General features: G+C 33.4%; 1 protein-coding gene across 1 annotated transcript in view; it reads right to left on the bottom strand.

Annotated features, from left to right (window-relative positions):
• LOC137639750 (protein slit-like) overlaps positions 1-22,500 on the bottom strand; it is a 97,183-nt gene that overhangs the window by 5,530 nt on the left and 69,153 nt on the right. Inside the window, exons 3-5 of the mRNA XM_068371994.1 lie at positions 11,550-11,621; positions 3,386-3,457; positions 2,226-2,461 (exon numbers count right to left, since the gene is read on the bottom strand). Of these exons, the coding sequence (XP_068228095.1) occupies positions 2,226-2,461; positions 3,386-3,457; positions 11,550-11,621 (380 nt within the window). The remainder of the gene's footprint in view (positions 1-2,225; positions 2,462-3,385; positions 3,458-11,549; positions 11,622-22,500) is intronic.

Here is a 22,500-nt window from a genome sequence, read left to right as displayed (position 1 = left end):
TCTCACTAGTATTAATGGATAGATGGAAACAGAAAATGATTTGCTCGTAAATCGTATTTCCCCTGTTTTTATTTTTATCAAGATTCTCATCAAAGCAATTTTTTTCCGAGGGAATTTATTACACAGCCAGTGATTTGATTGTCTTCATTAGGAAATGGATCAATGGAGATGGAACAGTGACTATAATTTTGATAAAAAACAACAAAAACAATATCGACGACAACAACAACAACAACAACAACAACAACAATAATAATAATAATAATCTTTATTATTCTGACCCTTATTATCAATATCGCTGCTAGTTCGATCGTTATAGACATATCATGCTTTCATTTTAAATGGGTACATATAATATATATATATATATAATTATATATATTTATATATATATATATATATATATATATTGATATATATACACATATATGTATAGTGATGCTAACTCTAGTAGTGATAATAATTATTTTTTTAATCATTATCATAATAACACAGTTGTTATTTAAATCGTTATAAATATTTCATACTTTCATATATATATATATATATATATATAAATGTATATATATGCAGCATGTTTATGAAGTCCAACTGAGGAAAAAACCTCTGATCACAAAAACCAACATAGTCACAGCATGTTTGGGATCTTTTTATTGATATACTTGAACGCGATGATGTACCTCTCTCTCTCTCTCTCTCTCTCTCTCTCTCTCTCTCTCTCTCTCTCTCTCTTTACAGCAAATTCATTACCTATCTGTTGAAGGTTTTGACTAAGCTTCTATCCGAATTTATTTGCAATAAGCACATTCTTCTTTTTCTAGGCACAAGCGACCCAGGCTGACCATTAATTCTGAGCTTACATCCAAGGGTACTGGTGATGGACACAGAAACGAGAGAGAGAGAGAGAGAGAGAGAGAGAGAGAGAGAGAGAGAGAGACGCCAACAATACAACCCCGCTAAAGTTCTATGAAGTTTGTATACAAATCTTTTAATTTTGAATATCAATAAAGAATTTTCCATACCTATTTTCAAAGAAATCAGTTATTCCTTTTATTTTTATTATACAACAGGATAAATGTAACTTATCAATGGAAAACAGTTCCATATTGAAAAGTAAATGTAAACTCATGGACACTAAAAAGATGCAGAAATACAAATGGATTTGTGTAACATTTACAACACTATCTGAGACCGTTATAGAAGTAAGGAATACCTTGATGAAATCATAACAAAAACTGCAAAAGATTTTACGATTTCAGCATAAAAAAGTTATAAAGACACTGAAAAGAACTTGTTTCCCAAAGGCCATTACTTTATGTAACATGATCGTGGATAAGAGACAATTTAAATGACAAATAAACGTGGCAAAAATAAAATAGTCTTTGAAATAAGAAGGAAAAATCATACGAGTTACTAAAAAAATGAGACGACAGGAGAAACGCTTTCAGCTGAAGATTAATCTCGAAACAAACAATCGTTGGTCAAAAAGGAAAAATAAATATAGCGCTCTTTATAAAAAGAATCTGCACAAAATTTCAATTTTGAATAAAATCTGAACCAATCCTCACTTCCAGAGATAAACATTATGAAAAAAAACATTATTCTGGAGGCAATGGTAAGAAAAACAGTATGTTTTTTAATGCACAATTTAAAAAGGAATGATATTATGATAGAAATCGTTATTTGTTTTCATTTCCAGCAGGATTTCAACAAAACGTAAGTCACTGAACATTCTAGAATAAGTGTCATGCATTTTTATGATAATTCATGAAGGAAATAAGACTATAACTTGTAAGAAACTACGAAACATAAAAAATATTTCAGCAACCCTTTAGAAATTATACCTTAGACATCTCGCAGATATGTATATATGAACAAGTGTCCCACTCAGAAGGTTAAAGTAAAAGAAGCTCACGTATTGTAATCTAAAAACTAATCAGATCATTATTATATAAAGAAAAGGATACCATTTCCAAATAATAAAATAAGGAATTTCTAACTAAACAAAAATAAATAAACTAAATATTTCGACTTCGAAAAGAGACAAAATTACGTGTCGATCATGTACACTTTGGCCAACTTGGAATGCAATAGGAACATAAATACAAATAAATCTAAACATAACCTAAATAAAACAATAAATAGACGCAGGAATAAACAGATGAACAAATAAATATACAAATAAAAGTTATAAATCAAACAAAAGTTAACTAATGTAAATATACCTGTGCACTTAAATTCATGATCAAGGACCTCGGTTACGAGGCGGTCCTTGAGCCTGTAGGGCGAGGAGCACCTGACGTAGGGAGCTAGATGAGGAGAGGCAGCCAAAAGACGTCCCAGCCATGACAGGTGACAGTCGCAGATGAGTTTGTTGCCTGAGACACGAAGGGCCCTCAGTCGAGGAGTTGCTTCGAAGGTTCCCCGCCAGATGGTGGTGATGTTGTTGTTGGTCAACGTCCTTGTAAAAAAAGGAGACAAAAAAACGAATGTTTAAACCTTAAAAAGAATATATTTTATATCTTGCAAGCAGGTTTATCTGATTAACTATCAGTGGGCGTTGGTGCGCCATCGTACATGTTAATAACTCAAAGGAATCTTCTTGATTCATGGATGCAAAAAAAAAAAAAAAAAAAGGAAAAAAAAATATTTCTAATTTTTTCTACCCAAATATTTTTGCAGCTTTTTATGAATATATTTGGAGGCTATTTCAACACGTACTGCTCACAAGTATATATATTTTGATTAACAATTTTAAAATAGATTTTATTAATACTTATGTTACATTTAGTTTAATTACTTAATTTATTTCAAACATAACGTTAATAAAGAAGACATGTCCATATACAAAATTAAAAGGGTATAGTAAGCAAAATAAAATTATTAGGGACACCAACATTTATTGCGAAATAACAATAAAACAAACAAGCATGGCCATACCCTAAAGACCACCAACGCTAATAAAAATTATATTATATTTTCGGAGTTCTAAAAATAAGAATATTCCGAGACTTGTGCCTTATTATGAAAAGTTATGGTAGCAATAAAAATAATAAACTAAGACCTTCAACTAGATTTGAGCAACATTTATCATTAATCATTGTGAAAGTGAGTCACATAAATCACAATAAAGTGACAATGAATGGAAAGATATTAACCAGAAGCCAGGCATTTATCATAATAAACAGTGAGCATGTTGCAAATGATAGAATACTTCATTCTCACATATAAAATTTATGGATATGAATAGATATGACATGACAAAAAGCAAGGATACAAATTTCCGCATGTAAGTCAAGCTGAGAATATGTTAGTCGAAAAATTAGTTGTAAGAGTTTTGAAAGCAAAGATAAGCCCCTTTCTTTCTCAGATGGTAGATACTTACAGAATTTCTAACAGACTCAGTCCCTTGAAAGCTTGCTCGTCAATGCAAGTGATCTGGTTTTCATCCAGTTGCCTGAAATAAAGAGAGCACACATGAGTACGGCAATATTCAGATTTTAAAAGAAATGGTAAATAAAAATGATTATCAAATAACAAAATATTAAATGGGAAAATAAAAAAATAATACCTTTTCCAACTAAACCATATGGCCACATCCTGGTCTAATATCTAACCAAATATTCCCCTTAGGATAATCCTAAAAGGAATAATAAACGTAAAAATAAATGTTGATGATTAAACGACACAGGAGAACTTATACTAAACTCTCATGAGATAAAAATATGAGTTTCTCAGAGTGGGAAATAGTACCAAATAAAATACTGAAAAAGTATAAGAAATACTAACGGTAAAAATATATACTGCGCTACGAACTATGTTACTCTCTCAAAATGCTCAGAGATTTGACAGAAAATGCTCATGCAATGATTAAAGTCCCCCATTATATGAACACCTGGATGGTGATGATATAGTAGATAATATATAAAAGAAAAATGAAAATAATAAACAGCTGCAGGTGTACTACTTCATAATGAAGAATTCGTCTATTACTTTAATAAACTAGAGGGGCACTAGGTAGAGCACAGAGCCACGCCGCGGCAGCTAATTTCTGGACTTGACCTTAACATATATTAATTGGCGCGGATTTTCATACACTCGAATATGAACCCAGTTGGAAGTCTCTGTGACAACGATGTCCAAACTTATGGCTGGCTACGTGAATTGGATATTTTGGTTGACCATGACCTTGACCTTTAACCTTGGCCTTCCAAAATTTAATAATTTCCAGCTTTTTACAAAATAACTAATCTCTGCAAGTTTCATTACTCTACGATTAAAATTGTGGCCAGGAAGCTTTTCACAAACAAACACACAAACAGGGGATGAAAATATAACCTCCTTCCAACTTCGTTGGCGGAGGTAATTAGGGCACACAGAACCAAAGCTTAAGTCCATACACGTTCAGCTAAAAACTATGTTTTGAATGCGTATTTAGGGATTCTTTGCTGGTGAAAATAACTAAAAGCTGTCAAAGCCTCATAAATAAGAAAGATGAGGAGGAAAGGCAGACTGTTGATCAGAGAGACTGCTCCCCCCCCCCCCCACCCCCCCCCCCCCCCGATAAAACATGTGATTGCAAGATGAATATATAAAAATACCCCCAAAAAACCATCATGGATTTTTTTAAGGAGGAGGAATTGAAAGTATTAGAGATCAAAGAGACTCCTAAAAGGAAATCTATACAAATCTATAGAAAGGGGATATTTCCGATTATAAAATCTAGACATCACAAAGAACTTTTTGCTGACGAAGTTTTTATATCCAAGAAGTAACTGACTTTGCATAATAAAATATTACATTAGTCATCTGAATGGAATAGTCAATCTATATACATATTTATATATGTTTGTGCATAAACTGAGTGTATGTATATCTGTATAAATGTAGAGCAAGTTACTTTAAATGAGTTGTTAAAGAAGTCAGGATCAGGATTACCACCCAAATTAATAAATCAGGTCTTTGGTCGTTTTCCAGTCCTTTTAAAATCCATATCCTGATCTGGATAACCTAGTCCTGAATGCAGATCACCAACATGATGCAATAAATAAGACCTTACCTCCCCTCCCCCCAAAAAAATATTCCGTAAGATACATGCGAAACGTTTCCTCTGTTGTGGTCTCACAGAAATAAGACTTTTAGTGAGGCCACTCACAGGTCTTGTAACTGTTTTGACCTGGTATACACCGATTAACCTTGTGTTATAACAAGTAAGGTTGGTTCTCCGGTTGGCACTGTCTGATCATGCCCTGATTTCGCTAGTAATTTAGACTAAACAACCTGTCCCTGATGTGTCATACTCATGTAAGATGTGTGTGTATGTATATATATTTATATATACATATATATACATATATATTTATATATACATATATATATATATATATATATATACACATATATATATACATATATATATATATATATATATATAAAACTTCAAGCAGAATGGAAAGACATTTTGAGTGTTCTTTTGCATTTGAATTGGTCACAATTGTATAAAAGTGTTGAGCCTGTTTTTCTCTTGAATGAGAATCTCGTCAACATAATTAGTAGGCGTATCCCTTGCACTCTGTTAAAATACAAAGTGAAAGGCAAACCCTGGTTCCCTGATGATTGCAAACGCGCTTATTTGGAGAAACCAGAGGCCTATCATCTGACTTGGAATGACTATATTCAGCTACGAGCTGTTGGTCAGGGAGTTTATGCTTTAACTAAATGGAATACAATTTGACCATAAAAGAAGCCCTTTCTGATACAACCCAGAAATAAAAATGATAGACTATCTTCAAATTTCTACTCTTTGGTGTAGACCTAACAGTTCCTCCTCTACTTAAACTTGACGGCTCTGTCATTCACTGTCCAAAAGAAAAGGCAACACTTTTTGTTCATGTGTTTGACAGTAAACAGTTAAATTAAAAACTAGATCTTCCTCATTTCCGTTTTCCTGAGGCTAAATCAACTAGTTTAGCGTTTCGATCTCGTGAAATGAAAACGCTCTTGATGGATCTTGATGCCTATGGAGGTGTAGACCCAAATGGTATTTCCCTGTTTTCTTAATAGACCACTGATTTCTTAACTCTTTAAGTTTTCTGGGTTTTTTTTTTCCCGCCGGTAAACAAGAGGAAGTTTTCTTTGCACTTGGAGAATTTGTAATGTTACTCCATTAGGTAAATATGTTTGTGGCAGCTCTAGCTCTGATGATTACAACCCAATTTCCATAACTCCCATATTTAATCATCTAATGTTTTGTAACGTCTTCTGTCATAACGTCTAAATGGGTATGCTTAAGGTAATAATATGTTCCTTAGTTTATAATTTGGCTTTCACAACAGCCTTACAGATGGTGATGTGATAATCAGTGTCCCAGTCATAAATCAGATTTTGCTTTAAGTTCTCAAGAAAAGAATAAAATGGGTCGTGGTAGCTTAAATGTCATGATTTAAAACTTGCTGAAAAAGTAACAATGACTACTGATAATAATTATATAATAATAACTAATAAAAATAACAAGAATGTGCAGTTCAAAAACGAAAGAAATAATGAACGAATAGTAATATTGGATCTAGTATTTGCCAACCATTTTCAGTTCTTGAAACTAACATGAAATACAAACAAATGTAAATTCCCATAAAAAACTAAAAGAAAGAAAAGAACCTTAACTCAAACAGGACCGCTCACACCACCATCAAAAAACCCAGACGGACTTTAAAATTCACACGAAGTTCCACCGAGGATCAACGCCGGACTCATTTTTAAGGATTCACATCTGTTACGAATCTCTTGGGAGTCCAACGAGAGAGAGAGAGAGAGAGGAGAGAGAGAGAGAGGAGAGAGATTCTTGTCATCGCTGGAGATACACTAAATCATCTCTTATCTCCTGGCAACGACGCCATGCATAATAGCTGTTTAAACACATATAATTGGCAAATGGTAATTGCATGATTTACGTAAGCTGGGTGAGGATGGGCACACAAGCAGTAAACTTCAATAAATGTACGGTCGGTAATCTGTGTCGGACGCCTATCATGTATAATGGTGAATATATATATATATATATATATATATATCACCACTAGCCATTACTAGTCCCCTGCTGAACAGAGGCCTCAGACATGTTCTGCCACTTGCGTCTGTTCATGGTCTTTTTATGCCAGTCAACACCCGTAAACTTTCTTAGTTCGTCATTCCATCTTCTTCCCATCCTTCCATGCTTCTTTTGCAATCTCTAGGGACCCATTCAGTAATTCTTAATGTCCATCTATTGTGTCATATATATATATATATATATATATATCTATCTATATCTATATATATATATACTGTATGTGTGTGTGTGTGTGTGTGTGTGTGTGCTAGATAGCGTATTTCATGTGTATAAACTATTTTAACCAAGCGCCTTTTCTACGTAAGAAGTTACCTCTACAAGGTCTTATCCTTCCCAGTTTTTAGCAATTCTTAATAGATAATGTTACTATCCCCACGCACAAGACCACCCAGTCTGATACCCACGTAATCGACGAACTAATGCATGTTTAAAATGCTGGTTGCTTCAACATAGGAATCATCCCTTTTTAAAGACATAGAATTAAAACGTGTATTCTCACAACGATTAATTTTGGAGTCCAGGTTCGAATCCCGACCAGAGTAAATGTATAAATCCCTTTTTCTTGTTGATATGTATGTGCGTTTGTGTACGTGCAGATGTGGCTAGCGACATATAAATAAGCTAAATTTCCGGATTAAATAAAAAATAATATAGCGTTTCCTTATCTAAAGTGAATGTACTGGCCACATTCTTCATTTGACCTTTCATGCTAAAATCTCTATCTTTTTCAGTAGACGAATACAAGCAATCAATTCCTACATATCCCATTTATTTTCCGTTTTTGTATCTTTCCTTCTCTCTCGTGTATCCACAACCACGAACCCCATCCTCGGTCACTCTTAACTTCTGATCCAGTAAAAGACAACAAAAAACCTCCCTATATTGGCACTTGGAATCCTGACAAGACCCCCCCCCCCCTCAAAAAGAATAGCGCTCCGGAGAAAATAATCCTGAAGATTCTGACCTCGCGATTCCACGAGGACACACAACGCATTATCGTCAACTTCCAGATACCTCACGAGGGGAAACGTTGGTCCCTTCCGGAATTTGTGAGAATGATTAGCAAGATTACACCAAAGCTCATAGAGGCATTTAACAAATCTTTTTGGGGGTATAAGAACGGATGTCCAAGAGGTGATAAAGGCTTTATGGATTATCTATAAAGCTACGGCGAGGGAAATGTATATTCTTTTTATATCTGCTCAGTTCCTGATACTTCATAACTGAGAATTTTGTTGTAGAAATATCTCAGAGGCTTTACTTTCTTTATTTCATATTTAATAAATGATTATGAAATATTAATGAAGTCTGACGTCAAAACTACAATGATTATAAACACCTAATGGTCTTGTAAACATTACGGTCTACTAACAAAGTAAATCTTGCACGTACACATAAGTATACACACACACACACACACACACACATATATATATATATATATAAATCTAGAGAGAGAGAGAGAGAGAGAGAGAGAGAGAGAGAATGTTCGAATGAAGAATTCAAAGCAGTATATAACCCTATATATATTTATATATATATATATATATATATATACACATATATATATATATATATATATACACACATATACAGGTCACTTTATTTTGTAAAAATATCAAATTTTACAGTCTTTCACCGTCAAGAACTACATGTAATCATTGAAAAGTTACCGAGAATGCCATTATAATCATTATCGTCAGTAAAACTTATATAACAAGACACAAGATAAATCAAACTAAATACACGAATTCTGGTAACATGTGCAGACAATATAGTCATAAAAAAAAACTACCAAGAGACCAACGAGAGGATGTAAATAAATCACAAACAACCACTCCAACTCTCGTATTACATGATAAATAAAAACTTCGTTGAGAGAGAGAGAGAGAGAGAGAGAGAGAGAGAGAGAGAGAGATTATTTACAACATCTGGCGAGCTTCAAGTAACTCCTAAGGGAAAATTACTAGATAGTTTACAAGGTAATTACAGGAAGTAGATTGTATAGAGGAATATCCGCTGAAATTATGGACAGGAAATAAAATACATCAGAAACGAAAGGAAAAATATATGGGAATTGAGAGAGAGAGAGAGAGAGAGAGAGAGAGAGAGAGAGATAATAAATCTACATGAGCTTTAAAATTAAGCTTATAGAAACACCAGGATAAACATTGTAAACAAAATAAAGCTTAAGAAATACGATGAGTAACAAAAGAAATCTCTTGAGCGTTAATAATTGTCCAGGAAACGAGAAGGACGGGTATATGGACGTAAAAAGACTATCTATTGTCATTAAAAAAATAAAAAAATGAAAAAAATAAAAAAAAAGGAGGGGGCGGATAAGATGAAGTCTGCGGAAGTTTGACGCCATTTATCATCTCTCCGGTTGAAGCTGTCGAGATGAAGGAAGAACAAACCTTCAGATATAAGGAACGACAAAAGAACTCACAAACGCACGCCCATAGAGAGAGAGAGAGAGAGAGAGAGAGAGAGAGAGAGAATAAAAGGGGAGGAGATATGCCTCTCTAATACCAAAATGAGAGATGAGGAACAATGTCACGTGTAGATATTTCCTTCTTCTCACCCACCCCTAAATTTTCTCGACCAGACCTACACACCGGCAAACACACACACACACATACACATACATACACCCTCACCTATTCCCATTTTTCCGGACAACCATACCCTCCTCCAGGGCAATTACCATTTTTTTCCTTTTGAGTTTCTTGGAAGGATTATGCCTTTCTTTCTCTCTTTGTCTCGTGCCATTATGTTTCATCAATGGAGGGAAAATATCCCAGACATTGAAGTCCTATGGAGTGCAGAGGGTGTGGAACACGAAAAATACACAATACAAGGAGCCTTATTAAAAAAGAAAGACAATATCTCATACAGTAAGTCCCAGGAGAAGGGAGAGTGGTCGATGAACCGTAAAGAAAGTGTATATTAACTACTGTAGCACATGAGGGAACGATATGAGGATTTTGTGGAAGGCAAGTACGCAGTTTTCTTTACGCTACTATTTGAAGCCTGTCTATGTCTCTGGATTGGAATATACTTTCTTAAATAGGCCTTAAAACATAAATGAAATATTAAAAGAAATTACAGTTTGAAGATATTTCAAATACCAAGCACATTCACAGGATATATATATATATATATATATATATATTACATTGATTGTTAACCCAATCCAGAATTCTTAAAATAATTTGCAGCCTGAAGACATATTTACAGTACATTCATTATGATAATATGATAATAGTTGATTTCATGTTAAGACGTGTAAATGATCGGTACTTCAAACCAGCACTGGATGTTACCTCCATAAGTATAAAATGAGCTAAAAATTAACGATCCTCTTATCAGTACAAATCGTTTAAGCTTGAAATTATTTCTTTTCGGTACCAATACACCATAAATTAAGTAGTATTTAATCTTCTTGATTTTTCAAAATATTATCTATAGCAACGATACCTGCGAATTGCAATATATATTTTTCTTCTTGTGGTTGATTTCCAAGTGGTATATCAAGAAAATCTGGTAGCCATACCTTAGAAAATACTAGTGGTTAAAATGTATTTCGGAACTTTACGTTATAACATACAACGTAAAAAAATCTAGGCTTTTGGGATGTAGATGCAATAGATGTTGAGCTTGTTAAGTTTTGCTTAAACAATTCTATGCAACAAGCTTATTTTGACAATTCTGTATATTGCCGATTTTCAAAATAGATCTTTTTATGGATAGATAATCAAATTGAGGGGGAGAATTATGCAGAAACAATTTTTTTTTTTTTTTTGCTAAAAAGGGATTAGTTTAAATTCTTTCTGCAACATTCGTTTTCACAGTTCCTTCTCGTGGACTGGGCTAAATGAAATCATGAAAAAAAAATCCTATCTTAAATGTTTACACGTAGGATGTTAGAAGGGTAAATCCAGTTTCACCAGGGGTATGAAACTAGCAAAAATAATTTTAGGACCCAGAAAAAAATATCTTTCCAATTAAAAGTTAATTGAAATTCCCAACTCCACTCGATATCACGAAATACTTTACGTAACGTTAAAAGAACATAAAAAGAACCTTCAATTATTTCTTTCATTCTATTATGCAGCCCCTCCTGCTACACTAGACTTGGACAAAGCAAAATCTGCCTGAATTATGCGCTTTGCCTCTAATTATACAACAATTTACTTTATGGAGACTATGTCTTCAGCCGAATTATGACCTTACTTAACAACTGAACATATAATACAAACTCGAACATAAAACAACTAGTTAAAAATCTTGTAATTTTACATGTATAAATCACATAAATTATAAGACTTGTATGAGACCCATTTCATAAATTTTACCTTGAATATGCATTGTCAGTAAAAACTTTACAGTAGCAATTGTTTTAAAAAAAGATACAGAAAAAAATAGACCAATAACTTACAGGTATCGTAACTGCGAAAGACCCTTAAGTAATTTCTTTCCAATGATCTTCAACTGGTTGCGATTCAACTCTCTGAAAAGAAAAAAAAAATAAATTTAGATACTTTCGAAACTGCATTACACTTATCACAGTAACTAGAGGGCATGTGATATTTCATAGATTTTTTGTATTAATAAAAGTAGATTAAGGTAGGATTGTGATTTTTTTTCTTTAAATGTTCGCAATGATTAAATTGACCAAGAGAGGAGGCCTTAGATTGGGACTCTGAAATGACATAGGTTGCGTTTGGGAACTTTCGTTTTACCATCATGATCCTCAGTCCTATAAAATGTTGACATCATTAGATATATATATATATATATATATGTGTGTGTGTGTATGTATGTATATATATATATATATTTTATATATATATATATATATATATATGGATAAATATCAACACAACATCGTGTTCAAATAGAAATAAATTTCTACCTCATACTTGGGATCGAACGCTAGCCCCTTCTAATGAAAGGCCAGGTCGAAACCAACCATGCCACGAGAGGCCATAAAAGGAAATCCGAACCTGACGCTAATCTAGCTGTCCGAGGATTTACCTGGCGAGACATCAGTCTCTTACCAGCGAGTTTTACCCGATATCCCCGGCCCACCACGTGACACAATTGGTAGTAATTAATTCAAATTACCCCTAATGAGTCAATATGGATAAATATCAACACAACATCGTGTTCAAATAGAAATAAATTTCTACCTCATACTTGGGATCGAACGCTAGCCCCTTCTAATGAAAGGCCAGGTCGAAACCAACCATGCCACGAGAGGCCTATATATAAGGAATGCAATCCCACCACTAATACTAATGATAATAATAATAATAATAATAATAATAATAATAATATTAATAAAATAATAACAACAACAACAACAACAACAACAACAACAATAATAATAATAATAATAATAATAATAATAATTTTCACGAAGTACTTCAGACTACGTAAACCCATGCTAGAGCCCTCCACAGACGTCGAATCAGCAAAAGGTAAACATTACTAAGGCCATCTGGTTCTCGTCACACTTCACCTGCTAATTAAAGGCAACGTTTAAATGAGCCCTTGAATCATAATTCCTTCTGAGACTTAAAGGGGTAGTTACTCTGCGGCGAAAGATAGAAGATAAACAAAGGAGCGATGGAGTACCGAACATGCACACAGGTCAAAATACTGGTGTGCGGAACTAGCAAACAATTAAATGAGAGAGAGAGAGAGAGAGACCTAAAAATCATCCTAATGTGTCATTTTAACCAAAATGTCCATTCAAAATTTAATTCATTTAAATGCTTTTTTGTTGACCAGGCGGACATGAGTCTTTTTATAGTTTATTTATGACATATTTGTTTTTGATGTTGTTAATAGTTTATATATGACATGTCTGTTTTGACGTTGTTACTTATTTTGGAATGATTTATTGTTAATTTGTTCTCTTCATTTATTTATTTCCATATTTCCTTTCCTCACTGGGCTATTTTTCCCTGTTGGAGCCCCTGGGCTTATAGCATCTTGCTTTTCCAACTAGGGTTGTAGCTTGGATAGTAATAATAATAATAATAATAATAATAATAATAATAATAATAATAATAATAATGTGCCAAACAACACTCGTCTTAATCAAAGACTTAGGTTCGTTTAAAACACTCCCTTTTTCTCTTAGTTATAACTTTTCAAACATCAAATTTAGGCTTCTTTGCGGGGTTGACCTTTTCCAGATTTCAACATAACATAATTTTTCTGGAAGTTATCTGTCATCTCCATAGAGCAGGAGTATTGAACATTTTTACCTTTTACCTTGATTTTAGATCATGTAAGACATGGTAATCAAAACATGAATACAGACATACAGTATACAAATAACATTATAATACAATTTATTTTTATATATATATATATATATATATACATATACAGTATATATATACATACATACATATATATATATATATATATATATGTCGCAATATTGATATAATTTGGAGAAATGAATTTAGTCTGCAGTTTATTCCAATATAAGAATTAAAATGATCACTGTATCAATTTACAACATGCAAAGGATATTTTATACTGCAAAGAAAACCTAAAATAAAATATAGCTGAATCGTTCAATCCAAATAAAGTATAACTGGTTAACAGCAGCACAGAATGTACAACCTGAACGACCTGCATGTAAACAATATCACTGGAAAATTCTGTTTTAAAAGTTGTACACTCCCTTTATAGATTTATGTCTTGCTGTCACATGTGATTTTGTAACTATATTCGAACCTTTTATCACTTAGTCAACATAGAGGTGTGAAAACAAGATAACGCTGTGCAGCCTTTCATTCTTTCTTTTTTCAGGCTTTATAACAATATATATATATATATATATATATATATATGTATATACACACACACATATATACATTTATATGATCACATTTGTGTATGTTGTACGATCGTGTGACACACGGTTGGTACATGGTGTCACTCCGGGGTCACCACATGTACCAACCGTATGTCACACGATCGTACATAGTTCATAATATATACACAAAATGAACTATGTACGCTTGTGTGACACACGGTTGGTACAATGTATATAAATAAGTATATGCATGCATAAATGCTTTAATAAATAATGAACCTAACCCAATTCTATCATGAATTTCGAAGAGGAAAATTTATTAACTCTCAGTACTTTATATATATATTGTGTGTGTGTTTGTTTGTGAGAGAGAGAGAGAGAGAGAGAGAGAGAGAGAGAGAGAGAGGAGGTAAATGGATAAGGCAAAAAAAAGAAACGAGATTGTGAGTGGGTTGATGTCACCCAGGACGATGCTGATGATGTTGACTTTCCATTATACACTTTATATAGAGAACGATTCTCTCGTCCGCTTCCCCGTCTGGTGGGGAAGGAAAGCGGCGTGGGGAACGGGGAAAACCAACCGTATATCTTGGGGAATATATTTCTTCTTTTTCTTTGGGATCAGTTCACTCTTGCCAATTGGACCCGATGAATGTGGATTTAGATTCGGGAAGACAAGTCACAATCGAACTAGAATCTCTCTCTCTCTCTCTCTCTCTCTCTCTCTCTCTCTCTCTCGTTTAATACATTTGAATTATTTATCTTATACCATTAATCTAGCTTCAATTAATATACTTTTATTAATCCCCTTTTAAACAGATAAAACAAGGTGAATAAATCTTTAAAATGATAAATCGCTGTCATAATTAGAAAGGATATTTAGACAGGTAAGAAATCCTCACATGATGCAATTTAGGGAGAATTTCTATGAAGAAAAAAAGTAAATCCTCAAATCCTGACGTTTGGTTTGAAATATTAGATGCTCATAACAGTCTACGAGTAATCCTTCCAGGCCAATTCATACGAAAAAGATGGCAAAAGCAACACAGGTAGGGGTTTGAAACGTTAGCTTAGCATGCAATATACTTATTAATCAGGGTCATTTCAGGAAAGATGAATAGTTATTGAATGACAAATAATTACGTTTGATGGTGGGTTTTCGTTTAATACTGAATCCATACTCGGAAACCAATAAACGAGAGAGAGAGAGAGAGAGAGAGAGAGAGAGAGAGAGAGAAGTAAGGATTATCTTGTCGGGCACCTTCTGTTCATTTTAACGGACACACAAACTCACTTTTGTTCTTCTTCTCTCATCGTTTCTTTTTTATATCTCCACCCTAAATGTAAACTGCAAAGGTACCTAATTCACTCCTTGGGTGAACAGATGCCTAGTCAATTTTTAGGAACCAGGACCTTGGTTCCCCATCATCCGGTCCGGGATACGAACTAGGTCCTCAGACTGGCAGATGGGTGCGCTACAAATGAAGCTACTAGGACAAAGTACAATAAAATGACCTATTGATCGACCCCACTGGCGTCATTTTCGTGCTTTTCTGGCATACGTTCACTAAATTTATAACATTAGGATCATACGTATCAGTCTGAGTTAGCACAACTTTTTCCGTATTTATTGCTTCTGGCACGAATGAAGAAGTCATAAGTCGACGTAAATTTCTTCATTCCTTGACTGCTTAATCAGGATTGTGACCAATGTCAAATATCGGGTCATAATGCGAGTAAAATATGATGTACATGTTATCTGAAAAGTCAATACTTAGTACCCAAACCCTGACAGTTAAATGTGATGATCAAAGTCCGTAGAGTGTTAACAAAATAATATTTTAATTTTTTCCCCTTCTTAAGAAACTTTAACTTCCCGTAACATAATTAGACAGATTTAAAGTGAGAGCTAGATAAAGAACCATGAAATAATAGCTATGACTCATAGAGAAAAATAAGTACAAAATTTGTTTTATATAATGAAACGTTATCAAATTCCCTAAACAACAACTACATAAACGAAATTCCGAACGAGAATGACTTCCATTGATTACCAATAAAGTTTCACTCCCCAACTCGTGAATATAATTCTTGCCTGTCAGTCTATCTAACTCTCTGTATATGTTGGACTTTATATATAAATATATATATATATATATATATATATATATATTAATTCATTGATACTATTTAAACTACAACACTAGTAGGAAAAAGCAGTTTGCAACAAGACTCAGGGCTTCAGCAAGGAAAATAGTCCTTTTAGGAAAGGAAATAAGAATATAAATAAACTATATATAAGAAGCAATGGTTATAAAACAAAATATTTTAAGATCAGTAACAATGTTAACATAGATGTCATATATAAACTATGAAGAGAGACTTATGCCAACCTATTCAACATAAACACATTTGCTGCAAGTTTGAACTTCCTTAAAAGATATATGTGTATATCTATGTATCGATACACACACATACACACAAACACACACACAAATATATATATTTATATATATATATATATATATATATATATACACAAATCTTTGATAAATTTATACTATGGCACTAGAAAATATTGTAAAAAATGTATATGGCAAAGTCTTATCATATATGTCTTTATCTTCTTATGTTTGTAAGACACTAAATATTTTCTCACAGAAGAGTTAATTAGAATCTGCTAATAAGATATTCATATATACATAAAAAAAAACATAAAATGCACTTCAATATAAGGGCTATTGCGGTGAAAATCTAAAATACCAACAAAATATTTGAAAACTCAGAAATTACTTGAAATGCTTTGATAAATGAAAACTTTAAAATGCTTTGCAAAGAAAAATTAAAGACTAATTTTGAAGTAAATAATTGATTTTTAACTAGGCTTCGCAAAATCTTCAACGCAGCTTTATAGTTCAACTCTTGCAATTGGGTTTGAAGTTCGTTCTGAGAGGCTTATTAGCCTCATAATAGTACAATATATATTAAATGCGAACGTAAAGTTACATTTCCAAAAGCATATATACATATAATGTATACTCCCCTCAGAGGGGAGTGGTATTTCATGGGATCGGTCTGCCAGTTACTCCATTAAAACTACCTCATGATAATAGTACATTCTCTCTCTCTCTCTCTCTCTCTCTCTCTCTCTCTCTCTCTCTCTACACACACACACACACATATATATATATATATATATATATTACTCATATGTATATATATATACATATATATATACACATAACTCATAACTTTTTCTAAAGAGTCATGGATTTTGTGAAAGGCTATGTATGTATGTATGTATGTATGTATGTATGTATGTATGTGTTCTTCTTTCCTTTCAACCCCCAATTCATATTAACACCGTGTCTAATGATTCTCAACAATTTAAATTGACCTGCAAATGAATTAAAACAAGCAGTCACAAATAACTATAAAGTACAGGGGCGAGAGATACATTGAGGAGTTTTGTGGAGAGGGAGTACACGAGGACTAGCAATGGCCTCTGAGGGCGGAACAATTTCATCAGGTGAGTGAAGTTCGCGCCATGGGGTCAGGATCAAGTAAATACACTTGAGATTGTTTATTGGTGTCTGTATATGAGGTTTGCGCAAGCACACTACAACGCAAACACTGGACTGACACAGACTAACGGACACTCGTCTGAATGTATATTTTGGTCTCCAACTATTTTTCTATATTCATGCATAGATGGAGAGGAGTCTGAGCAATCGCTAAAATTAGCAGTGGCTGATAACATGCTTAGAGGAAGCAACTCTTCCTTTGCGGATTTCAAATGAAAAATATCAACTAAAAGATAGAATGATAATTTAGAAAGTAAATTAGAGAGATATTAAGATTAGAAATATATTAATACTTCAAGAGGACTAATTAAAACTATCAAATTAAGGAATTCAACTGAGAGACTGGACGAACAAGAGAATCCAGAGACGAGAAATGAAGAACTTAAAAATCAAATTATAAGAGAGAAAGGGGTTAAACAAAGTAAATAAACGTGCGTTGCTTAAAATTCGATAAAATCGCTTAAACCAAACAGCAAATCCCAATACCGAAGTCAACCCCAAAGGGGCGAACTTTGTTTATGAATCGCTCTTACGAAAAATAAACACGGAGGAATGCGGCAGGTTCTTTCCCTTATACAAACTGTGAGCCTTTGGAGGTAACCGAATACCTACTTAGTGGTCTGGGAGGTAACAATGGATGACGATATTCACCATTCCTTACTGAGTCATTGACTCGATAGAGAGAGAGAGAGAGAGAGAGAGAGAGAGAGAGAGAGAGAGAGAGAGTGTGTGTGTGTGTGATACTGCTTCCACATCCACTGGCAATCTCCTGATTAACGTATCAATCGATATATATATATATATATATATATATATTTCAAATAAGCCATATATTTTAATACATTAATGTTATCTTAACGACCTCGGGATCAGAGTCTCGAGGCGAAATCACTCAAGATAATAGCATCTGTCTAGCCGGGATTCGAACCCTGGTCCAGGATGCTTGTATGACAGTGACCGTGGTACTGCTTCCACATCTACTTAGAACCTCCTGATTAACGTATCAATACTCTAAGACATCCAGCTAGAAATACACTTTAAAATATATTGTAAAACAAAATAATATATATTAACGTCTAGAAACGTTTTGCATTAAATGCGACCTCTAACTCAAATATTAGCAAAAAAGTTGAGTCATTCCAAAGACACCAATTGATTTAAGTCGAACATTTATAATTTAATAAACTTAACCTTCTTGTCTATCCTATCGATAGTGAACCAATCGGAAGTTTATCTTACCACGGAATAATATAGGCATTGAATACTAAAGACCATTTCTTTTAGCGAGTCATATTTGCACCGATTCGCAACGGTGCCCTTTTAGCTCGGAAAAGTTTCCTGGTCGCTGATTGGTTAGAATTATCATGTCCAACCAATCAGCGATCAGGAAACTTTTCCGAGCTAAAAGGGCACCGCTGCGAGTCGGTGCAAATATGACTCGCTAAAAGAAATGGACTATAGTCAAGCCTTAGTAGTCAATAAGAATTACGTGAACATGGATCTGAGTACTTTGATAGTGCTACTGAAATTACCATAATTGGCTTCCAATGTCAACATTCATGAAAAACAATGATGTTTTTCCCCAAGACCCTTCAGGGATATTCAAACATTACTCTTTAAATTTGAAAGCATAGCCAATCTTAACTCTAATTCAAAAACATTATCTCGAAACCTATTTAATATTTATTTGTCGATGGACTATTTTCACTGCAGCCAGACACGTGACCTACCTCAAACATCTTTGGTAAATGGAAGTTTTGCCAAACAAGGGATCAGTTATAATTAACGAGTGGTTTAGAAGAGTAGACGATACGCAACTTAACAGGTCTGATCACTTTTCAATCCCACCGACTTTTCATTAGCTACTGAAACTCATTATAAAACTATATGAAACCCATCTTTCATTATCTTCCTTTCTGTAATTTAATAGTCTATGGAGCGCAATAAAAAGCTTATTATCGAAATTATGGATGCTAATGTAATAGAATTGAAAGATTAACATGAACAATGTAGTTTATAGTCTTTAAAATTTGACTTGTTGTATCAGAAATGTAATATAACAATAGTATATATGAATTTTTTAATCTAAAATTAATTTTCGAACACTTACCTGTATAACTTAATTCATCCGATCACGACTGTGTTGCCTCCAACATATGTGCTCGGCTTAATTAAGTTATATAGGGTAAGTGTGAGAAAAATACAATTTAAAGGTTTAGAGATTTAATGGTCGTTCATAAATGACAGAGGCAAGGAACATGTTAATGACCTGGAGACCGACCATATATATCAGCACCCAAACCCCTTTTCTATCCCCAGCAGAGCGATACAATGGCTGCTGAATATTCAACAACTAGACCTATATTTCTAAATCATAACGGAGGTGACGTTGTGGACACTGCTGGAAACTATCGGGGTTGAGCGGGGCTCGAAATCCTGACCAAGGGACTGCGAGTCAGGGACGTTTCTGATAGGCTACCACAGTTCAAATATAGAATTATTATAAATGAATATACTCTTGAAAAGACTATCATTTACAAGAGAGATATCTCCATCAACGTGCATCTTTTATTTAGATTGTCACTTACATTAAACTCCGAACAAACAGGTTATTATTATTACTTGTTAAACCACATTTCTAGTTGGAAAAGCAGTATGCTATAAGCCCATGGGGCCCCAACAGGGAAAATAACCACGTGAGGAAATGAAACAAGAAAAAATAAAATATTTAAAGAACAGTAACATCTAAATAAATATCTCCTATATAAACAATAAAAACTTTAATAAAACAAGAGGAAGAGAAATAAGATAGAAAAGTGTGCCCAGGTGTACCCTCAAGCAAGAGAACTCTAACCCAAGACAGTGGAAGACCATGGTACAGAGGCTATGGCACTACCCAAGACTAGAGAGCAATGGTTTGATTTTGTAGTGTCCTTCTCCTAGAAGAGCTGCTTACCGTAGCTAAAAGGCAAGGAGTGTATTATACGAGTAAAATAAAAAAAAAAAAAAAAAAAAAAACGGAAATAACAAGAGCGAAAAGACTTGAGGAGGCTGGGACGCACACGGCTTGTCTGTTTAGAATGAGGAAGGTATAATGGTTTGAGGAACACGGAGGAAGGCATAGAATTCTATAATATGAAAGTGGATTGAAATCCATGAGAAAGAATAATGACACATGAACCACGATGTCACGATTTATATAATTTGCTGTCTCTTATTATGAACTATCATTGATTCAAGAAAGCGTTCAACTAATTGCGTAAACTTCTCCAAGTGTGACCAAGCATTAGAAACGTGGCAAGCGACAGGACATTACGTAACGAAATGCGTAACTGATTATGTTCGCGTCTTCTCCGGTATCTCAGTCGGGCTTGTTTACAACTTCGATAGGATAACCGCAGGCCCTGCCTTTGGTACGCTTCGCTGGTCACTGTGGTTACCGGGGACAAGGCCAGTCAGCTGGCTTGGCGTTGGTGGTCAGCAAGTGCGGGTGGATACGGCTACTTTCGATGGACCATAGCTATCAACTTGGTATAATAATAATAATAAAAATAATAATAATAATAATAATAATAATAATAATAATAATAATAATAATAATAATAATCTTTATTTCAGCAAAAGCCATATACAGAGTTACAATAAGGGTACAGTGATCTTCTGAATATATCGTCATTGAAATTGTTTTAAGTCTTCTTTCAATAATAATAATAATAATAATAATAATAATAATAATAATAATAATAATCTTTATTTCATCAAAAGCCATATACAGAGTTACAAGAGGGGTACAGTGATATTACACTTATAACATTAGCAAAAAAAAAAAAAAAAAAAAAAAAAATATGTTTCCATTTAGTCATATTGTGCAATTCATGTTGGTTTAAGCATAATCAATAATAATATAAAAAAAATGCTTGAATGCATCGCATTCATTGTATCTTGAATACTTTTGATACAACTATTACTGGCCTCTACATAATGAAACGTAAATACTAAAAACAAATATACTGCAAAAATATAGATCAAAACAGTTCTTTAGCATAGTGATAAAATAGACTATAAAAACAATACCAAGAATAATGAAAAAACGAAAGCTACCAAAATCAAAGTAGCAAAAAAAAAAAAAAAAAAAAACCATTATAATAATGAAAGTGACTCTAATTTCACGAGAAACTTCCATTAAGTAACACCAAATCGACTTATTCCTTCCCATTAAGCCAGATGGGACTTTTGTGGTTCGATTAGCAATCTGAGAACTGCGACAATGGATTTATCCCGATGCGATAGTCTCCGGAATTACTAGTCAGATCACTTGAAACAGAGAGCTAAGGATAACTTCTGTGACATAAAAAAAGATGATTGCGAACATAACAGAATGCTAATCAATCTCACAAACACATACCCCATATATACATATACACACACACATATATATATATATATATATATATATATATATATATATATATATATATATATATATATATAGAGAGAGAGAGAGAGAGAGAGAGAGAGAGAGAGAGAGAGAGAGAGAGAGAGAGAGAGAGAGAGAGGGTCCCATTCTGGTATTCTTAAATTCTATATATCATCTGCCATTCTCATTTTATATCCTGCCTATATTGTTAGGAAATTCTCTACTTGAGTTTGCTCTTGTATGCATGCTACTTTTTTTCTGCCTCCTAGTGTTATGCCCATCATTATTCTTTTCATAGCACTTTGAATTGTAACTAGCTTATGTTCAAAGAATTCAGTTAGGCTCTAAGTTTATGATGTATAAGTTAATACAGGTAGCATGATCTGATTAACTACTCTTTTTTAGAGAACGTGACATTTTAATTTTTGTAATCTTATGTTCGTTTAACAAAAGCTCTCCATCTCATGATTACCCTTCTTTGAATATACAGATATATATATATATATATATATATATATATATATATATATATATATATATATATATA

Source organism: Palaemon carinicauda, chromosome 4 (assembly GCF_036898095.1).
Source record: "Palaemon carinicauda isolate YSFRI2023 chromosome 4, ASM3689809v2, whole genome shotgun sequence".
Classification (NCBI taxonomy): Eukaryota; Metazoa; Arthropoda; class Malacostraca; order Decapoda; family Palaemonidae; genus Palaemon; species Palaemon carinicauda.
This window is presented reverse-complemented; position numbering and strand designations above follow the sequence as displayed.